At 38.6% G+C, this 20,880-nt stretch overlaps 1 protein-coding gene across 5 annotated transcripts in view; it reads left to right on the forward strand.

Annotated features, from left to right (window-relative positions):
* Nucleotides 1–20,880, forward strand: part of PPP3CB (protein phosphatase 3 catalytic subunit beta) — a 63,421-nt gene that overhangs the window by 26,738 nt on the left and 15,803 nt on the right. For all 5 annotated transcript variants that reach the window (XM_008064273.2, XM_008064275.2, XM_008064276.1 and 2 more), the window contains exons 5-10: nucleotides 2,709–2,854; nucleotides 3,121–3,260; nucleotides 3,364–3,441; nucleotides 3,547–3,641; nucleotides 6,909–7,034; nucleotides 18,939–19,016. In XM_008064273.2, coding sequence (XP_008062464.1) covers nucleotides 2,709–2,854; nucleotides 3,121–3,260; nucleotides 3,364–3,441; nucleotides 3,547–3,641; nucleotides 6,909–7,034; nucleotides 18,939–19,016 — 663 coding nt within the window. The remainder of the gene's footprint in view (nucleotides 1–2,708; nucleotides 2,855–3,120; nucleotides 3,261–3,363; nucleotides 3,442–3,546; nucleotides 3,642–6,908; nucleotides 7,035–18,938; nucleotides 19,017–20,880) is intronic.

Genomic DNA, 20,880 nt, shown 5'->3' on the forward strand with positions numbered 1-20,880 from the left:
TGCTGGGCTCCGGCGATCCTTCCGCCTCAGCCTTCCAAGTAGCCAGAACTACAGGTATGCCCTGCTGATTTTTTGATTTATTGTTGAAATGAGGTCTCGCTGCCCAGGCGGGTCTCGAACCCACGGGCTCAAGCAATCCACTTACCTCAGCCTCCCAAAGGCGCGGGATTACAGGCTGAGCCACCGAGCCCAGCTGGCCCAGGAGTTTTTTAAAGACTAGTCAATTCAGTGGTAAGCAGACTTCTTTTTTTTTGAGTTGGAGTCTCACTCTGTTGCCCAGACTGGAGTGCAGTGGCCGCTCCCTGCCACTACAGCCTCGACCTGCTGGACTCCGGCAATCCTTCCGCCTCAGCCTTCCAAGTAGCCGGAATTACAGGTGTGTGCTACCACGCCCGGCTAATTTTTTAATTTATTGTAGAGATGAGGTCTCGCCAAGTTGCCCAGGCGGGTCTCGAACCCGCGGGCTCAGGCAATCCACTCACCTCAACCTCCCAAAGGCGCGGAATTACAGGCTGACCCACCAAGCCCGGCTGGCCCAGGAGTTTTTTAAAGACTAGTCAATTCAGTGGTAAGCAGACTTCTTAACCTACGGTATTTACCCCTTTTCTCTCTGACATTATTATGGCAATGGTAATCTAATAGCTGAAAACAACTATATGGTACGGAGCAAGATTTGACCTTTTTTACACCTCAGACCTCTGTGCTTATTAGTATTCATGAGTGTATTAAGTCACAGTTAAGTTCTAAAAATAGAAATAATTTAAGAATTATTGATACTCAAAACACAATCCAATAAAGATCATATTAGCAATGAGACAGTAAAAGGAGAAAAATTTGGCAGTGAATAGTGGCAGAGGTGGCATAATCATATAACTTCAATGATAAGTCAGGGAATCTAAATGAATAAGGTGAGACTTGGAAAGTAGATGCCTAACCTAAAAGCAATCACATTAAAATTTTTATTGAACTTCAGTGACAGTAAACAAATCTGTCAGACTACCAGTTGGTGAATATATAGAGATTTTCTTATATTTGAATGTTGCAATATTAAAATAGGAAATAGGAACTCGGTTCTTTTTCTTTGGTTAGATAATTGACAAACCACCTACCAAAATCCCACCAAAAATAAAATATTCAGAAATTAAAAGGCATAAAAGAGCAAAGGAATGTGCATGATATTGCTCTAAAAATAAATGATAGTTTGGTTTGGTAGAGTTTTGTCTTGTGTTTCTATATTGTCTGCCTGCTTCACTGCCCATTTTAAGTATTCATTGTACACAAAAAGAACCCCACACCTTCTGCAACATATGTGTATGATATATTCTATTATTTTTTAGAAAAATTGGATGGACTCTGAGTTTTGTTGTAATGATTTAGTGGTCTTGCCTGTAATAACAAAAAAGTAGTCATTGACTCTTAGAATAAAATAAAGCAAGTATTAAAACTATTTTAGTTTCAAATATAGTTCTAATTTTGCCTTATTTGGCCTATAAAGGTAAAGGGTTGAGCTATTTTTAGAGTTTTGACTTATTTTTAGTAATATTTTGTGACTTTCTGCTGCATAACCCAAAATATATTTAGAGAGAGAAAGCAAATATTTTGTCTTTGCAAGACCAGTAACATTGCTTATTTTTGTTGATTTTTTTTTTTTTTTTTTTGAGTTGAAGTCTCACTCTGTCGCCCAGGCTAGAATGCATTGGCCGCTTCCCGCCACCGCAGCCTCCACCTGCTGGGCTCTGGCGATCCTTCCGCCTCAGCCTTCCAAGTAGCCGGAATTACAGGCACGCGCTACCACGCCCGGCTGATTTTTGATTTATTGTAGAGATGAGGTCTCGCCAAGTTGCCCAGGCGGATCTCGAACCCGTGGGCTCAGGCAATCCACTTACCTTGGCCTCCCAAAGTGCTGGGATTACAGGCTGAGCCACCAAGCCTGGCCTTTTGTTGATTCTTATATGGGAAGATGCATGCCTTTAAAAAAATTTATCTACAATAAAATTTACATTTTGTAGTGTTCTTTGACTTTTGACATTGCATAGAGTTACCCATCAGTTTAATCATGATACAGGAAATTTCATTATGCCATAAATTCCCTGTTAGTGCCTTTGTGTAGTCATCTCTTCATTCATTCAACCCCTGGCCACTACTTCTGTTTTTTGTCTCTATAGCTTTCTTGCCTTGGTTTTAATAGGTATCTATCTATTATAGAGAGATAGATAGGTAGATAGACTATTGTCTTTTATAATTTTTTTTTTTTTTGAGTTGGAGTCTCACTCTGTCGCCCAGACTGGAGAGTGCAGTGGCGGCTCCTGCCGGCCACTGAAGCCTCGACCTGCTGGGCTCCGGCGATCCTTCCGCCTCAGCCTTCCAAGTAGCTGGAACTACAGGCACGCGCTACCATGCCCGGCTCATTTTTTGATTTATTGTAGAGATGAGGTCTCGCCAAGTTGCCCAGGCGGGTCTCGAACCCGCGGGCTCAGGCAATCCACTCACCTCAGCCTCCCAAGGCGTGGGATTACAGGCTGAGCCACCGAGCCCGGCTGTCTTTTATAATTAAAACTGTAACTATCCAAATTTCATTATTAAAAGGCATAAGATATAAGAGATAATAGAAACTGTAAATCTATTATATATGTGTATATATAATATGTTTTTAAAATGATCAACTAGTAATGTAATTTTTTGTTATTTATTTATTTTTCTTTTTCTAGGTAAAATTAAATATTCAGAAAGAGTCTACGAAGCCTGTATGGAAGCTTTTGATAGCCTGCCTCTTGCTGCACTTTTAAACCAACAGTTTCTTTGTGTTCATGGTGGACTTTCACCAGAAATACACACACTGGATGATATTAGGAGAGTGAGTATATATTTCAGTTCCAAGGTCCTTGATTCCTATTTATATTACTTGGTTGAGTAGACAGTAGAAGCTTCAAACTTCTCTTCACTGTCAGGATTAGGTAACGGTGAAAGTAATATATTGATTTTTAAGGAAACTTCCAGTAATTCTTAATATTGTAGTATGGACTATATTCAAATTTGGTACCACTTTCCTATGTCCATTTTGTCCTTACTTTTTGATGAGTTATTTCTGTTCTTTGTTTCTTTCTTTTATCTCTTTCACAGTTAGATAGATTTAAAGAGCCACCTGCATTTGGACCAATGTGTGACTTACTATGGTCCGATCCTTCTGAAGATTTTGGAAATGAAAAATCACAGGAACATTTTAGTCACAATACAGTTCGAGGATGTTCTTATTTTTATAAGTAAGAAAAATATCCAAGATTAATCACATTTTAGTTGTTAACATAGCATATGCTGCGTACACAATACCATTATTTTACTTAATTTATTCTTTTCCCCCCACAGCTATCCAGCAGTGTGTGAATTTTTGCAAAACAATAATTTGTTATCGATTATTAGAGCTCACGAAGCTCAAGATGCAGGGTAAGAATTCTGTTTCCCTGACCCAAATTAACACCTTAAATATAAATCAAACTTAGTAACCATGATTGATGCTTTACGATGCATATTAAGCTATTTGTTTTGCAGCTATAGAATGTACAGAAAAAGTCAAACTACAGGGTTCCCTTCATTAATAACAATTTTTTCGGCACCTAATTACTTAGATGTCTACAATAATAAAGGTAAGATGTTGTTGATAAAAAAAAAAACTGTTAAACAACTTAGCATTTTAATTGACTTTTTAAACAATATAATGGAAAAGGGGCATTGTTTGAAAGTATAACTTCCAATTCTCATTATAAAAAACTAAAAGATATAAGGGAGGGGAGAGAACAAGAAATAAAAAATCCAAAATGTGAAACTAAGTCATATGTAACCATTTCATAACTTGTCACTCACAAAAGCTGTTTTGTAAAAAGTGCTCTGTGTTAAAGTATGTCAAACAAAACCAAAGATAATTTTTCTCTCAAACTCCCCTTTCTTAAATCTTACCCCTTATAGTCAAGAGAATGTTTTCTTGTTTGTATAAAGCTGCTGCAGCTTTGACGATTTCATTTATTTGCACTGTCTACTTGTTTAGTTTATCATGTTTCTTGTTTTATGTTCACTGACCAAGGTTCTCTTTCCCTTTATTTCCACCTTTTACCTCCACAGTCTTATCACTGCCCCATGAAGACTTGATTAATCCACTCTGACCTCATTTGAGGAAAACATTCTTCTCTTTCTTGTCACTGTTTTACCCCCTTTTTTCTTATCTCTTTTTTCTTTACCTTGTGTTCCAGTGATTTTCATCTCCCCTCATTCTCTGAAAATTTGATCTGTCTGTAATATTGAACATAATTTTATTTTGAATATAATTTATTGACAGATAATGCCAAAGGGTCTTAATTTAGTTAAGTGTGCCAAGGACAGAAGATGAGATTGAATGTGTTTACGTAGTTCACATCTTTAGAAAAGGAAATTAAGAGGCTTCTCTTCTGTTTTAACATGTCTGGAATTCAGTTTACTATGCCATAGCTTCAGGATCAGACTGGTGTGGCTATGCCAGGAGGAAAGAACAGAAGGTTAAAGACTTTAAAAGTACATTTAGAGAGATAATGAGGTCATTGCTAAATAAGGGTCATGGTGTAAGTTCAAAAGAGGAACAGAAGGTCAGGTGGCTCATGCCTGTAATCCCAATGCTTTGGGAGGCTGAGGTGGGAGATCATTTGAGGCCAGGAGTTCAAGACCAGCCTAGGCAACATAGTGAGCCGTCCATCTGTATAGAAGTTTTTTTTTTTTAAATTAGCCTGGCGTGGTGATGTGCGTCTGTAGGTTTCAACTACTTGAAAGTTGAGGTGGGATGATTGCTTGAGCCCAGAAGTTTGAGACTATAGTGAGCTATGATCATGCCACTGCATTCCAACTTGGACAACACAGCAAGATACTATCTAAAAAAAAAAAAAAAAAAAGTAGAGAGCAAAAGAAGATTCTTTTTGGATGATGAGAAGTGATCGTTAAAAAATTAAAACATTTGCCTGACATCAGTCAGCAGCATGCTGGATAACTCTGGCATAGATTATGCTATAAGAATTTATGCTGTAGAACTTACACAAATGAAGTATGACTTCATTTTTGAGAAGAAACATATCTACATTTTGACTCTATTCTCAAAAGTAGAATCATGTGTTAAATTGAACTTTCTACTAGTGCTCTAATTCCTCAACTGACTTTCCCTTGTCAGTATTAGAGGAGCTAGTGGTGAGTGCCCAGTTGAGTACTACTTTACTGGTTGGCCTTGTCAGTTAGACTCAGGAGATTAAGAGATCAATTTTTTTAGTACTTAGAAAAGAAACTCAAATAATTGACTCTGTCTTGTCAAAATCAAATGTCTCTCTTGGTAGTTCTGAGTCTGTACATAAATAGCGTTAACGATTTTAGTGTTTACATAATATAGATATGTTTGTAATGTCTCATTCATTCCATGAGGCAATTTTCTAGATTTTCTCTTTTCTCCCCCTCAAATAAGGTCTGAAAGCTTGGTATCATCTCATAATTTTTGAGACTAATTTAAATACTTTTATTTTACATGGAAATTTCATTAGGAAGACAAACTTAGACCTGTTAAGTTAGCAAATAGTAACATGTAGCAGGATTACTTTTGATTCTGTATTAGCCAGAATCACAAATCTTAGAATTTAACATCCATATTTCAGTGCTTTTCATTAAAACGAAAAAAAATAACAACATAATTGTTATAATTTTTACAAAAGTATTTTATACTTTTAGGTCGTTTCATATGAAATATCATTCTCTGACCTTAAACTGAACTTCTAAGGTAGGCAGAGTATACATATTAGTTTTATCTGCTATAAATGAGCAAATTGAATAATTTACCAAACATTACACAGCTGGCATGTGCTATACCTTAGATTAGAATCCAACTTTCTTATTTTTTTTTTTTCCTTTTTGGCGTCAGAGTCTCACTCTGTCATCCAGGCTGGAGTGCAGTGGCATGCTTATGGCCACCACAGCCTCGACCTGCTGGGCTTCGGTGATCATTCTGCCTCAGCCTTCTAAGAAGTTGGAACTACAGGTGTGTGCCACCACACCCGACTAATTTTTCTTGATTTATTGTAGAGACAAGGTCTCACCAAGTTGCCCAGGCTAGTCGCAAACCCCTGGGCTCTGGCAGTCCTCTCACCTCTGCCTCCCAAAGTGCTGGGATTATAGGCATGAGCCACTGCGCCTGGCAGAATCCAGCCCTTGTAACTCAGGATTCCATAAAGTAATATAACCAGTGAATGAAATCTGTGTAGATTCAGTTAAGATTTTAATTATGTCAACCTACTGAAATATTAGATATCTGAAATTACCTTTGGATTATTTGGTTATAATATTTTCTCTTTTGTATTTTAGTGAGTTTTTTTCTAAACAAAGCAAAATATTTCTTTGTAGTAGTTTTGCCTTTCTCATTTATATATTCATAATACATTCATATTTTCATAAAAATATTCCAAATTAGTGGAATTGTTTTGTTTTTGTTTGCTTTATTACTGTTCAACTATCCTTTTTAGTTGCCTGCTGCTAAAAAGACCTTCTTAAATTCTCAACTTGTATGAACTTTAAAAATCTAGAAGATTGCTCATTACCATTCTGTGTTTCCTCTAAAAACTGAGTTTTCACAATTTTGGATTTAGTTGAAGTGCATGTTCCTCATTGGATTATAAATAAAGTAAAACAAACATTCTGGAAAGAATCTGGAAATTTCGTTAATAATAACAAGTGGAAATCTGACTGTTAAAAAGTGTGTTATTACTAAATATTAGTTCCTTTTCCCCTCTACCAGCCTTGATTCCACTCACCCCGATCTCCCTCCCTCTCATAAAGATATTTTTCTGCTTTTAAGTATTTTATACTTTTGAGGTTAAAGAAAAATAGTTACATCGATAATTCAACTTATCTTGCAGCTGCTGTATTAAAGTATGAAAATAATGTGATGAATATTCGACAATTTAACTGTTCTCCACATCCTTACTGGTTGCCCAATTTTATGGATGTCTTCACATGGTCTTTACCATTTGTTGGAGAAAAAGGTATGCTTTCGATTTAAAAAAACTAAATAACTGTTTTATTACTGTTAATTTACTCCAGTTTACTATCACAGGCAAATGCTTGCTAAAGGAAACTAAAGTCTAGTTTCACTGTGGTTATAGCTCTACTTGTGTCAGTGGATGTGGATATAAGAGCCTCAAAGATATTTTAGTTAGCTGTTTACAGCCCCCATGTGAGGGTGTCTGGGGGACTGGGAGAAGACTTATAAATAGCCTGATGTTGTCTTCAGCTGTTGAGTTTTCTTTTCTTTTTTTTTTTTTTTTTTTCTGTAGCTTAAATCTCTTATGAAGTGATGGAAAGAATAGCTTTCTTTTGGAATGTACCCTTCTGCATATTTTGACACCGTTTTAGGCATGACACAGACATTCATGGGAAAGTTTAATAACCCTCATTTTAGCAATATTTGTCATTTTATAGTTCTGTACTCTGAGAGAAATTATTCTAACCTAATATTTATCTCATATGAAAATGTATAAGATTTTAGTAGTGATGCTTTTCTGATAATTTAGAGGAACAGTAGTAGTACATATGTAATAGACTTTTAAAAAGAAAATAAATGCTATTTAAGAAATTTTTTCTGTCTTTTGTTTCTAGTTCTATAGAATTCTTAGGATTTCATTACTTGTCATATTCTTCTTTTCCATTTTAGTGTTAACTTTTTCACAAGGCAATACCTCAGTATTACCTCAGTAACCACATAATTATGACAGTTTAAGAGTACAGACATGATTTTAAAACATTTTGTTCTATCCCCCCTCTGTTTTTTCTCACCTCTTCCATGTTACAAAATGTTCCTTTCTGTATGAGATATGTCACTTCTGCCAAGGCAATTTTTAGTTTTAAAATTCAGAATTAATACTTAAACTATGTATGATAAACAGGTTTTCTGCAGATTGCCTTTGGTCTTCTTCATGTACTCAGGTCCAACATTAATATGAAGATAGAATTACCCTTTAGCATTTGAGAAGGGGACCAGTTAAGGGCTTAGGTAAAAGGGATGCATTACACTTACAACATTCTATCTTTGGTATATGAGAAATAGTTCAATCATAGCATCATCAGACTAAAGGGAATTTAAGAATTCATCTCGCTCACTCTGTTGCCTCCAGGCTAGATTGTAGATCAACTATTGTAATGTAATATGGGGAGTTGGTGGGGGGGTGAGGAGGAAAAAATGGAAAGAAAGTGGACATTTTGTAAATTCTCACTAATTTGATTCTCTGATGGTACCACATAAGGAATATTTCATTATTTTTAGCCTAGATGTTTATGCTATGAGTATCTAAACAACAAAGGAACTAGAGATAATAGAGTTTTCTCAATTGGTGCACCTATCAAATACCAGAACATCATAGAGTTTTAAAGCTCATTAATGAACTTAACAGTCATTTAGTTCAACTCCTTTTGTGAGATGAGAAAATTTAATATGATTTCTGTGGATCTCTTATAAGTGAAAATGAGAACAGTAGACTTTTATCACTGTTCCTACATTTGAAGTCTGCTACTAAATGAACTTTAGTTCTTTTTGCCACACTAAATCATTTTATGTCTTATAAGGAAGTATTCAAACTTTTGACCATTTTTGTTGTTTTTCTGTGGATCTCCTCTAAATTATTCATATCTTTCTAAAATTGTAAAGCTGTGATTTTGACATTACATACAAATATAATCTTAGTCAATGTTGAACACAGAACGTTTTCTCAAATCTTTGCATATTTTATTATTTTGATACAAGATAGCTGTTTAGATAACCTAACTTCTTCTAGATTCTAGTGAAAATTTTCTTTTTGTGTGAAAAGCAGCAAGTGTCATTTCGTTTATTCTACTTCCAAAAAGCTAGTTTGACTCTAGTCCGTTTCCTAGGAAGCAGCTAACCTAAACAGAGGCTTCTTGAGAGTCTGATTTAATCCCAAAGTTAGGTGAAAGCAGTGTTTCTTTACCCTTCGGAGAGTTAAGAACCCCTTATAAAATTTATTTTTAAAAACTTGACGTAGGCCTCTAGTCCCAGCTATTCAGGAGACTGAGACAGGAGGTTGCCCGAGCCCAAGAGTTGGAGGCAGCAGTGCACTATAATCAGGCATGTGAATAGTCATTTCATTCCAGCCTGGGCAGCATAGGAAAACCCTGTCTCTAAAAAAATAAAATAAGTTTACACTGGGGAATTTTCAACACATACTAAGGTGTAGTGAATAATATGAATTTGCTATGTGCCACTTATTCATCTTCAACAATTATGAAATTGTATCCCACCCACTACTCCTCCTATACCTTAATTATTTGGAAGCAAACAACAGCTATTTTTAAAATCTATAAACATTTTAGAATATATTTCTAAAAGATGAAGACTTTTTTTTTCCGAATCGGAGTATCTGTCACCTAGACTGATGTGTCACTTTGTCACCAGTGATAAGGTCAAGGCTCACTGCAGCCTTGACCTCATTCAGGAGATCCTTCCACCTCAGCCTCCCAAGTAGCTGGGGCAATGGGCATGGTGTTGCATGCCCAGCTAATTTTTTAATTTAATTTTTTAATTTTTTTAAAAAACAGGATTTGAGCCGGGCTTGGTGGCTCAACCTGTAATCCCGCGCCTTTGGGAGGCTGAAGTGAGTGGATTGCCTGAGCCCGTGGGTTCGAGACCCGCCTGGGCAGGTGAGACCTCATCTCTACAATAAATCAAAAATAAGCCGGGTGTGGTAGCGTGCGCCTGTAATTCCAGCTACTCGGAAGGCTGAGGCGGAAGGATCGCCAGAGCCCAGCAGGTCGAGGCTGCGGTGGCCGGGAGCGGCCACTGCACTACAGTCTGGGCAACAGAGTGAGACTCCAACTCAAAAAAATAAAAAACAGGATTTGTTAAGAGGACAGAAAAGCTCCCACAGTGGGAGGAAACCTGAGAGAGTTGCCCTTTTTAATTTTTTTGTGGTGACATGGTCTCGTTATGTTGCCTACGCTGGTCTCAAACTCCTGGACTCAAGCAGCAATCTTGCTATCTCAGCCTCCCAAAGTACTATGATTATAGGTGTAAACCACCACACCAGGTACAAATGTGTATATATATACATAGACCATTTTCAGGACATTCATAGATCTGAAGTGAATTGGTAATCTCCTCAGGTTTATTTGACCTTCTTTTAAGAATCTCTTTTTTGGCCAGATGGCTCATACCTGTAATCCCAGCACTTTGGGGGACAGAGGCAAGAGGATTGACTGAGCCCAGGGGTTCGAGACCAGCCTGGGCAACTTGGCAAGACCTTGTCTCTACAATAAGTCAAAAATTATCTGGGCATGGTGGTGTGCACCTGTGGTTTCAGCTGGTTGGAAGGCTGAGGCAGAAGGATCGCCGGAGCTCAGCAGGTGGAGGCTGTGGTGGCTGGGAGTGTGCCATTGCACTCCAGTCTGGGTGACAGAGTGAGACTCCAACTCAAAAAAACAAAAAAAAAAAAGGAATGATACGTTAGGTCAGCGACAGATCATGAGTATCTTGATCACAACAAGGAGAAGTTGGCACTTTAATAAGTGGTGGCAAGTTACTGAAACAGAATATGACCATGGCAGTAGTCATTTACAAAAATTACTATGGTGAAACGGACTGAAGGAAGACAAGAGGTTGAGAGAGCTTATAAAGACATCAAAAGTCAAATAGAGAAATAATGCCATTAAGAATGGAGAGTAGGGAGAACCAAAAGAAAAACAGAAGTAGAATCAGTGAGACTTAACAAGATTGTATGTTTAAGGGGAGGGATTAGTTGAAGATGACTTGAATGTTTTAAGTCGATTAAAGATGGTATTATTAACACATTCCAATGAGAAAACTCTTGTTTTACAACAACCTTTCAGTCTGGTTATTGCTGCTTTTTATCTTCATTGGAATCTCTAGGCCTTTGACCATGACATTTTCTTTCTTTCTTTTTTTTTTTTTTTTTTTGAGTTGGCGTCTCACTCTGTCGCCCAGATTGGAGTGCAGTGGCCGCTCCCGGCCACCGCAGCCTCGACCTGCTGGGCTTCGGCGAGCCTTCCACCTCAGCCTTTCAAGTAGCTGGAACTACAGGCGCGTGCTGCCACGCCTGGCTAATTTTTGATTTGTTGTGGAGATGAGGTCTTGCCAAGTTGCCCAGGTGGGTCTCGAACCCGCGGGCTCAGGCAGTCCACTCACTTCAGCCTCCCATGACATTTTCTTACTAGTCAGATCTTTTCTTGCCTCTCTTCCTTTTAACACACCCTTAAACTCATTTCTTTCTTGTTTTTCTACTTTATTTGTCCTAAGAATCTGCTCTAGTCCAGTCCATTTTCTATATTCCTACCACCAGAGTGTAGAATGTTGCTGGAGATATTTATCCAACTGTATTAATTGGTGTTACCCTTGATTTCTAACATTAGCTGGGCTCTCAATAGTACCCAACACCCTTTGTGTCCCTAGACTGCATTTTTGTCCCATTTTCCTTAGTATAGGGTCTGTATTTTCATATTAATATAGGATCTAAATTATTTTTTTTTTTTTGAGTTGGAGTCTTACTCAGTTGCCCAGACTGGAGTGCATTGGCCGCTCCTGGCCACTGCAGCCTCGCCTGCTGGGCTCCGGTGATCCTTCCGCCTCAGCCTTGCGAGTAGCTGGAATTACAGGCATGCGCTACCACGCCCAGCTGATTTCTTGATTTATTGTAGAGATGAGGTCTCGCTGCCCAGGTGGGTCTCGAACCTGCAGGCTCAGGCAATCCACTCACCTCAGCCTCCCAAAGGCACGGGATTACAGGCTGAGCCACCGAGCCCGGCTAGGATCTAAACTTTTATGTTTTTTATTTTTTATTTTTGAGTGGAAGTCTCAAAGTCTCGCTGTTTAGCCCAGGCTAGAGTGTGGTGGCACGTTTATGGTCACCATAGCCTTGACTTGCTGGGCTTGGGTGACCCGCCTTAGCCTTTCAAGTGGCTGGAACTACAGGTATGTGCCACCATGCTCAGCTAATTTTTTGATTTATTGTAGAGACGAGGTCTTGTCATGTTGCCTGGGCTGGTCTCGAACCCATGGGCTCAGTCAGTCCTCTCACCTCAGCCTCTCAAAGTGCTGGGATTACAGGCATGAGTCACCGCGTCTGGCATTTATCTTTTTTTTCTTAAACACTATCTTTTTTCAGCCATTTCCCTCACTTAGTGAAAACACATGCTACTAGTGGGAGCTTTCTCTACTTACTGTTCTTTTCTTTTTAAAACATATACTCATTTGAATTCTTCCCTTGTTGAAGAGGTGACCCTTCCATCCAGTGCTAGTCCTTCTAACTTGTCCCTAGATTCTGTTACACTTCTGCTTTTTCAGGAAACTTGCTTCATCTTTCATGTTCTCTGTATATTCAAATTCTCTCTGTACTAGTTTTTTTATTTTATTTTAATTTTTATTTTTTAATTTTATTTTTATTTTTGAGTTGGAGTCTCACTCTGTCGCCCAGACTGGTGTGCAGTGGCTGCTCCCGGCCACCGTAGCCTTGACCTCCTGGGCTCCAGCGATCCTTCCACCTCAGCCTTCCGAGTAACCGGAATTGCAGGCATGTGCTACCACGGCCGGCTGATTTTTTGATTTATTGTAGAGATAAGGTCTTGCCAAGTTGCCCAGGCGGGTCTCGAACCCGTGGGCTCAGGCAATCCACTCACCTCAGCCTCCCTAAGGCACGGGATTACAGGCTGAGCCACCAAGCCCAGCTTGTACTAGTTTTTTAAGATAAATTATTCAAATCTATCTGATCTTTAAATAAAAAATAATGTAAGAAATGGTTCTCCCATCTGATGTCTTTCTCTAAACTATGCTGTGACTTTTTTTTTTGCAAAGACTCTTGCCTTCCTTTTAGAAGCCAAAGCTTCTGGATGCAAAATAATATATAATAAAGCTACTATTTAGTATCCATTAAATGGCACCATGTAGCTTTCAAGATAAATCTTAATCTGCCACATAAAGTCCTTGGGTCTTCCCTGCTTTCTCTTTAGCCTCATTTTCTACCTTTCTCTTTCATGTTCTCTATGTTCCAGACATAACACAGCATGGCTGATTTCTTTCATGCTTTTCTTTATTTGTATATTTTTTAGCATTTTTCACAATAGTTTTCTGATATAGAATTCACACACCATACACTTGACCTATTATACAATTCGGTGTTTTTGAGTATATTCTGCAGAGTTGTGCAACCATTACCGTAATCAGTTTTGGAACATGTTCATCATCTCCAAAGAAACCCAGTGCTCATTAGCAATCACTCTTCATTTAACCCCAACCCCTCCTTGCCAACTCTAGTCAGCCACCAATCTACTGTCCCCATGGATTTGCCTATTCTGGACATTTCATATAAATGGAGTCATACAATATGTGGTCTTTTATGATTGGCTTCTTTCCATAATGTTTTCAGGGCTCATCTGTGCTGTAGCATGAATCTACTTAATTCCTTTCTATGACAGAATAGTATTCTGTTGTATAGATATGCCACATTTTGTCTCTCTATTCATTAGCTGATAAAAATTTGATTATTTCTACTTTTCAACTCTTATGAATAATGCTGCAAAGAACATTTGTGTGCAAGTTTTTGTGTAGATATATGCTTCCATTTTTAAGGTATAGACCTAGGATTGAAATTGTTGAGTCATATGCTTACTCTGTGATTAACCTTTTGAGGATCTGCCAAACTTTTTCCCAAAGTAGTTGTACCATTTTACAGTTCTACCAGCAGTATTTAATGGTTCCAGTTTTTCCATATCCTTGCCAACACTTGATTATTTGTCTTTTTTTTTTTTTTTTTTTGAGTTGGAGTCTCACTCCGTTGCCCAGGCTGGAGTGCCGTGGCATACTCATGGCCACCTCAGCGTCGACTTGCTGGGCTCTAGCGATCCTTCTGCCTCAGCCTTCCAAGTAGCTGGAACTACAGGCGTGTGCTACCATGCCTGGCTAATTTTTTTTTGGTGTATTGTAGAAACAAGGTCTTGCCAAGTTGCCTGGACTGGTCTCGAACCCATGGGCTCAGGCAATCCATTCACCTAGGCCTCCCAAAGTGCTGGGGATTATAGACTAAGCCACTGAGCCCAGCCGATTATTTGTCTTTTTATAATTGTAGCCATTGTAGTAGATATGGAGTTTACTTTTTTTTTTTTTTTGGTAGAGACTGGATCTTACTTTGTTGCCCATACTGATCTTGAATCCTTAGCTTGAGACAATCTTTCTGCCTGAGTCTTCCAAAGTGTTGGGTTTATAGGCATGAGCCATTGTCCCCTTCCACTTTTGATTTACATTTCCTTAATTAATAATGATGTTGAACAACTTTTCATGTCCTGTTGGCTACTTATATAACTTCTGTGGATGAATGTATTTTTAAATCCCTTGCTTATTTTATGATTGGATTATTTATCTTATCATTATTTTTTTATTGAGTTGGAGTCTCACTCTTTTCACCTAGGCTGGAGTGCAGTGGCATGCTCACGGCCACTGTACCCTCAGCCGCTGGCCTTAGGCAATCCTTCTGCCTCAGCCTTCCAAGTAGCTAGAACTATAGATGTATGCCACCATGCCTGGCTAATTTTTGTGGTTTATTGTAGAGACGAGGTCTCACCAAGTGCCCAGGCTCGTCTTGAACCTCTGGGCTCAGGCAGTCCTTTCATCTTGGCTTCCCAGAGTGCTGGGACTACAGGCTGAGCCACTGCTCCCAACTGGATTATTTATCTTTTTAAAAAATTATTTTATTTTCTTGTTTGTATAAATTCATGGAGTACAGGTGTAATTTTTTACATGGTATATTGCCTAGTGGTGAAGTTGCTTTTAATGTGTCCTTTACCAGAATAACATACATTGTACCCACTGAGTAATGTTTCATCTTCAACCCTTCTACCACCTGCCATCCTTCCAAGTCTCTGTTTTCTATCATTGCACACTCCATGTCCATGTGTACACATCTTATGTAGCTCCTATTTTTAAGTGAGAACAGACAGTATTTGTCTGTGTCTGAGCTGTTTCACTTAGAATAATTATTCTTGAATTGTGTTTTTTATCTATTCCGCATACAGATCCTTTATCAAACACATGATTTATAAATATTTTCTCCCATTCTATGAATTGATTTTTATTGTCTTTTATTTTTATTTTTTATTGACAGGGTCTCACTATGTTGCCTAGGCTGGTCTTGAACTGCTGGGCTCAAGTGATCCTCTTCCCTTAGCCTCCCAAGGAACTAGGATTACAGACATGAGCAGCTATGCCAGGTTTAGGTGGTAGTATCCTTTGAAGCACAAAAGTGTTCTAAGTTTGATGAATTTGTATTTTTCTATTTTTTTCTTTTGTTGCTAGTGCTTTTGTTGTCATACATAAGAAATTATTGCCTAATTCAAGCTCATGAAGATTTGCCCTTGTTTTTCTCTAAGAGTTTTATAGTTTTAAATCTTACATATAGAGTTGTGATCCATTTTTAGTTAATTTTTACATGTGGTGTGCAGTGGGGAATTCAACATTATTCTTTTTCATGTGGATATCCAATTGTCCCAACACCATTTGTTGAAGACTGTTCTTTCCCTCACTGAATTGTTTTGGCATCCTTGACAAAAATCAGTTGACTAGCTAGGTGTGGTGGCTCACACCTGTAATCCTAGCACTTTAGGAGGCCAAGGTGGGAGGGTTGCTTGAGGCCAGGAGTTTCAGACCAGCCTGGGCAATATTGGTAGACCCTATCTCTACAAAAAATTAAAAAATTAGCCAGACTTGGCCAGGTGTGGTGGCTCAGCCTGTAATCCCAGCACTTTGGGAGACTGAAGCGAGAGGATTGCCTGAGACTGGGGGTTTGAGACCAGCCTGGGCAACTTGGTGAGACCTCGTCTTCACAAGAAATCACACCAAAAATAACTAGCTGGGCGTGGTGGCATGTGTCTGTAGTTCCAGCTACTTGGAAGGATCATCTAAGCCTAGCAGGTTGAGGCCGTGGTGGCCATGAGTATACTGCTGCACTCCAGCCTGGGCACCAAGAGTGCGACTTCAACTTAAAAAAAAAAAAGATTAGCCAGACTTGATGGCATGCCTGTAGTCCTAGCTACTTGGGAGGCAGAGGCGAGAGAATCACTTGAGCCCAGGAATTAGAAGCTGCAGTGAGCTATGATCATACACTACACTCCAGCCTGGACAACAAAGTAAGACCCTGTCTCTTTAAAAAAAAATTTAAGCCCGGCTCGGTGGCTCAGCCTGTAATCCCGCGCCTTTGGGAGGCTGAGGTGAGTGGATTGCCTGAGCCCGCGGGTTCGAGACCCACTTGGGCAGCGAGACCTCATCTCTACAATAAATTAAAAAATCAGCCGGGTGTGGTAGCGCATGCCTGTAATTCTGGCTACTTGGAAGGCTGAGGCGGAAGGATCACCGGAGCCCAGCAGGTCGAGGCTGTGGTGGCCGGGAGCAGCCACTGCACTCCAGTCTGGGTGACAGAGTGAGACTCCAACTCAAAAAAAAAAGAAAATTTAATAAATTGACCTTAAAAGTAAGGTTTTATTTCTGGACTCTCAATTCTATTCCACTGAGCTATGTGACTACTTCATAATTTTTCTGACTTCTGTTTAGAATGCCTTGTCTGCTCTCTCCAGTTGTCAAATTCCTAATTCATGATCCTTCTCAAATGTCATTAACCAAAAGCCTTGCCATCCCCAGCAAGTTTTTTGCATACCTTAGAATACTTACAGCATAGGCCAGGTATGATGGCTCATCCCTGTAATCCCAGCACTTTGGGAGGCCAAGGTGAGAGGATTGTCTGAGTCCAGAGGGGTTCGAGACCAGCCTGGACAACTTGGTGAGACCTCGTGTCTACAGTAAATCAAAAAATTAACCGGTGTGCACATCTATAGTTCCAGCTACTTGGAAGGCTGAGGCGGAAGGGTCACTTGAGCCCAGCAGGTCAAGGCTTCAATGGCCGTGAGCATGCCACTGCACTCTAGCCTGGGTGACAGAGTGAGACTCCAACTAAAAAAACTAAAAAAACTTACTGCATAGGTTTCATCACTTGTGTGTGTGTGTGTGTGTGTGTGTGTGTGTGTGTGTGTGTGTGTGTGTGTGTATGTATGTGTTTTATATATATATGTAACTTTTAGTAGTTAGTAAGCTTTTTGAGGGTAGAGACTATGCCTTTCATACCTGAATCCCAGAGCTTTATAGCACAGTACCTAATAAGTGTTGTATTTTTAATAATATTTTTAGGAGGAAAGATAGTTTGTAGGGGCAGTGTCAAATTTTGTTTCAGTTATATTCATTGCTGTCAGGACACCCAGGGACTAATATTCAATAGATAATTTTTGATTGAAATTTGCTTTTGTGTTTCTTATTTTATGTACTAATTTGTTTATTAATTGAAACTTGCTTTTGTGTTTCTTATTTTATGTACTAATTTGTTTGCTGTTTATTGGGTGTCTATCACAAGCCAGGCACTGTACTAGACTCTGGGGTTACAGTAGAATAAAACAACATCTTGCACTCATGAAGCTTTCATTCTAGTATGGAAAACAGGCATATACAATTAGTTCAAGACAGTTGGCAGTAAAATTAGCAAGGAAGTTCAGAGTCTGAAGGAGAGGTCAAGTCTCGGATTAAAGACTTCTGAATCATCTCCAGAGAGGTGATACTTGAAACCCTAACTATAATAATGGACAGAAATGCCAAGAGATTAGACATATAAAAAGAATAATTCTAGCTGGGCTCGGTGGGTCAGCCTGTAATTCTGCACCTTTGGGAGGCTGAGGTGAGTGGATTGCCTGAGCCCGCGGGTTCGAGACCCGCTTGGGAAACTTGGCGAGACTTCATCTCTACAATAAATCAAAAAAATCAGCCGGGCATGGTAGCATATGCCTGTAATTCTGGCTACTTGGAAGGTTGAGGCAGAAGGATCGCCAGAGCCCAGCAGGTCGAGGCTGCGGTGGCCGGGTGCGGCCACTGCACTCCAGTCTGGGCGACAGAGTGAGACTCCAGCTCAAACAAACAAACAAACAAACAAACACAAAAAAGAATAATACTGCAGAGAGAATCTTGAGGATATGCAAAGTTTGGGGAAAAAAATTGTCCAAAAGTTAGGAAAACTAGAAGAGTTGAATCTTGGAACCCAAGGGAAAAGAGAAGGAAAAATATATATACAATAGTCATAGATGATTAAGCCTTCAAAAGAGCTATGGGTTCAGATTGATGGATGGTCATTAGTAATCTTTCAAAATATGCCAAGCATAGTAGCTCTCACTACGCCAGTACTTTGGGAAGGCGAGGTGGGAGGATTGCTTGAGTCAAGATTTCAAGAGCATCCTGGGCAACATAACCAGACCTTATCTCTACAACAATAACCGAAGAAGAATCTGGTCATGGTAGCATGTGCCTGTAGTCCAGCTACTCAGGAGGCTAAGGAGGGATGATGGCTTGAACCCTGGAATTCAAGGCTGTGATAAACTGTGATCATGCCACTGAACTCCAGCCTGGGTGACAGAGTGAGACCCTGATTCCAACAACAAAAAATTTTAGGCAGTTACTGAAGCTGAAAGGACTTTTTAGAAACAGTAGGACTGTGCCATGATTTTTAAAATTATTTTATGCTATATCTGTGAATTAAGATTTGAAATGTATGCATTCAGATGTTATTCATCTCTGTTCTTATCTCTTTTGGGCTTGGTTTTTTGTTAGAGGCCTGAAAAATTTGTTTCATAAAATGTTTCTCTCTCTCTCTCTCTCTCAGACTTGTTATCCATGAAATTTCTTTTATTTTGAAAGACCTTGCATTTTTTAATTCCATCATTCCTGCTATCAGAATATGTTTGTCTTCTTGGGTCAAAAATTATTTTACCATTAGTAGGAATGGTTGTTATGTATCAATATAGACAGTTGTATATTGTCAGCTAACATGTAACTTTTTTTTTAATAGTGACAGAAATGTTGGTAAATGTTCTGAGTATTTGCTCTGATGATGAACTAATGACTGAAGGTGAAGACCAGTTTGATGGTATGATTATTCATCTTACTATTTTTATTGTTGTTTCTTAACTGCTGAGCCTCAGTACACACTGTTTTTAAAAAAATAGTCATTGCTTTCAGATGACTATGCTGTTTAATAAGTGTCAAATCCCTTTTTTTAAGGTATTTATTTTAAGATTTTAAAAGTTATTAAACTTTTTTATGGTAGTATGGGGATAAAGGTTAATTTTGGGAAAGGAAAAATTTGGAAGAAAGAACAAAAGGAAAGAAAAATGGGAAGATATTAAAGCATTGTGGTTCTTCATGAATATGGACACTGCTTAGAGAAAAAAGGATAAAAATACTGTTTGTTTCATTAGTACAGTATTCTTCGTACATCAGAAACATACCTGAACTTCCAGTGTTGCTTTTAGTTATTCCTTCTAGACACCAATGTCTGCTGTTCCCAAATTAGTGTGGTTGTGTTCTAAAACCACTTGCTAATTTAGTTTGAGATTCTGAAAGCAGTTTTTCCATAGAAACAAGATTATATATGGTTGTTCTTATTTAAGCATATAAGTCTATATACCTAATGTGTATTTATAGTTTAAATTAATACTGTAGAAACAAAATTCCTTTTATTTTTGTTTTGAAAGTTTTATTTACAACTTAAAATATTTAAATAACTGAGTGAATAAAAAGTAAACAATGTATAGACTGAAAACTATTTCCTTCAAAGACATTCCTCTCATATCTTTGTTTTAGTATACTTTTTATTGTTGTAATCAATATTTAAATGTTTCCATGTATTAAATACGGTCTATATATTTGCAAGACTTAATAGCTATGTATTTGTAAGCATATTAATATTCCGTAGTTTTTATAGTTAATCTCATTGTTTGGCAGTTGGGTTCTAAATTTTTCCTGTTACAAACTGCAATACAATGAATACATTTGTATAATAGCTTTTACTTTCCTCTTTGGAATAAATGTCTTGAAGAGAATTATAGAGTTATGGAATTAACTCTGTAACTCTTTAGCTTCATTATTTTAGCTGTGAGCTACTAGATTGCTTTGCAGAAGAACTGGACAGTATGGAGTTCCTCCAACAATTAATCGATAGACTTATTTCTCCACAGGACCACTTTATTGGATTTTGGTCATTTTACTCATTTTGCTTGTTGGCTGTATAGTAGTAAATTATAGTTGGTTAAATTTGTGTTTTTTGGCCGGGCACAGTGGCTCCCTATAGTCCCAGCACTTCGGGAGGCCGAGGTGAGAGGATTGCCTGAGCCCACCGGTTCAACATCAACCGGGGCAACTTGGTGAGACATCATCTCTACAATAAATCCAAAAATTAGTAGGGTGTGGTGGCGCATGCCTGTAGTTCCGGCTATTTGGAAGGCTGAGGTGGAAGGATCACCTGAGCCCAGCAGGTTGAGGCTGCAGTGGCTGTGGGCATGCCACTACTCTCCAGCCTTGGCGACAGAGTGAGACTCCAACTCATAAATAAATAAATAAATAAATAAATAAATAACATTTTGTTGATTTCTAATGATGCTTAGAAGAAAATTACTATTTTTCTAACAGTGTAAAGTATCCCATTACCAGTTGAGAACTTGTCAAGTAAAATCTGAGTAAAAGCTATATGGAAATTTCTGTACTTACAAACAGGTTTCATTCTTAAATACATGTGTTTGAAAGTACAAAACAACTGTGCATATAACCATTGCCATCTGTTGCTAGTAGACAGAGATATGCTTTTAATCTTAAAATTTTGTTAATAACCGAAATAAGGCCAGGCTCGGTAGCTCAACCTGTAATCCCAGCGCTTTGGGAGGCCAAGGTGAGTGGATTGCCTGAGCCCGCGGGTTCAAGACCCGCCCGGGCAACTTGGCGAGACCTCATCTCTA

The sequence above is a fragment of the Carlito syrichta genome, unplaced genomic scaffold (assembly GCF_000164805.1).
Source record: "Carlito syrichta isolate Samal-C Ts95f unplaced genomic scaffold, Tarsius_syrichta-2.0.1 Scaffold307258, whole genome shotgun sequence".
Taxonomy (NCBI): domain Eukaryota; kingdom Metazoa; phylum Chordata; class Mammalia; order Primates; family Tarsiidae; genus Carlito; species Carlito syrichta.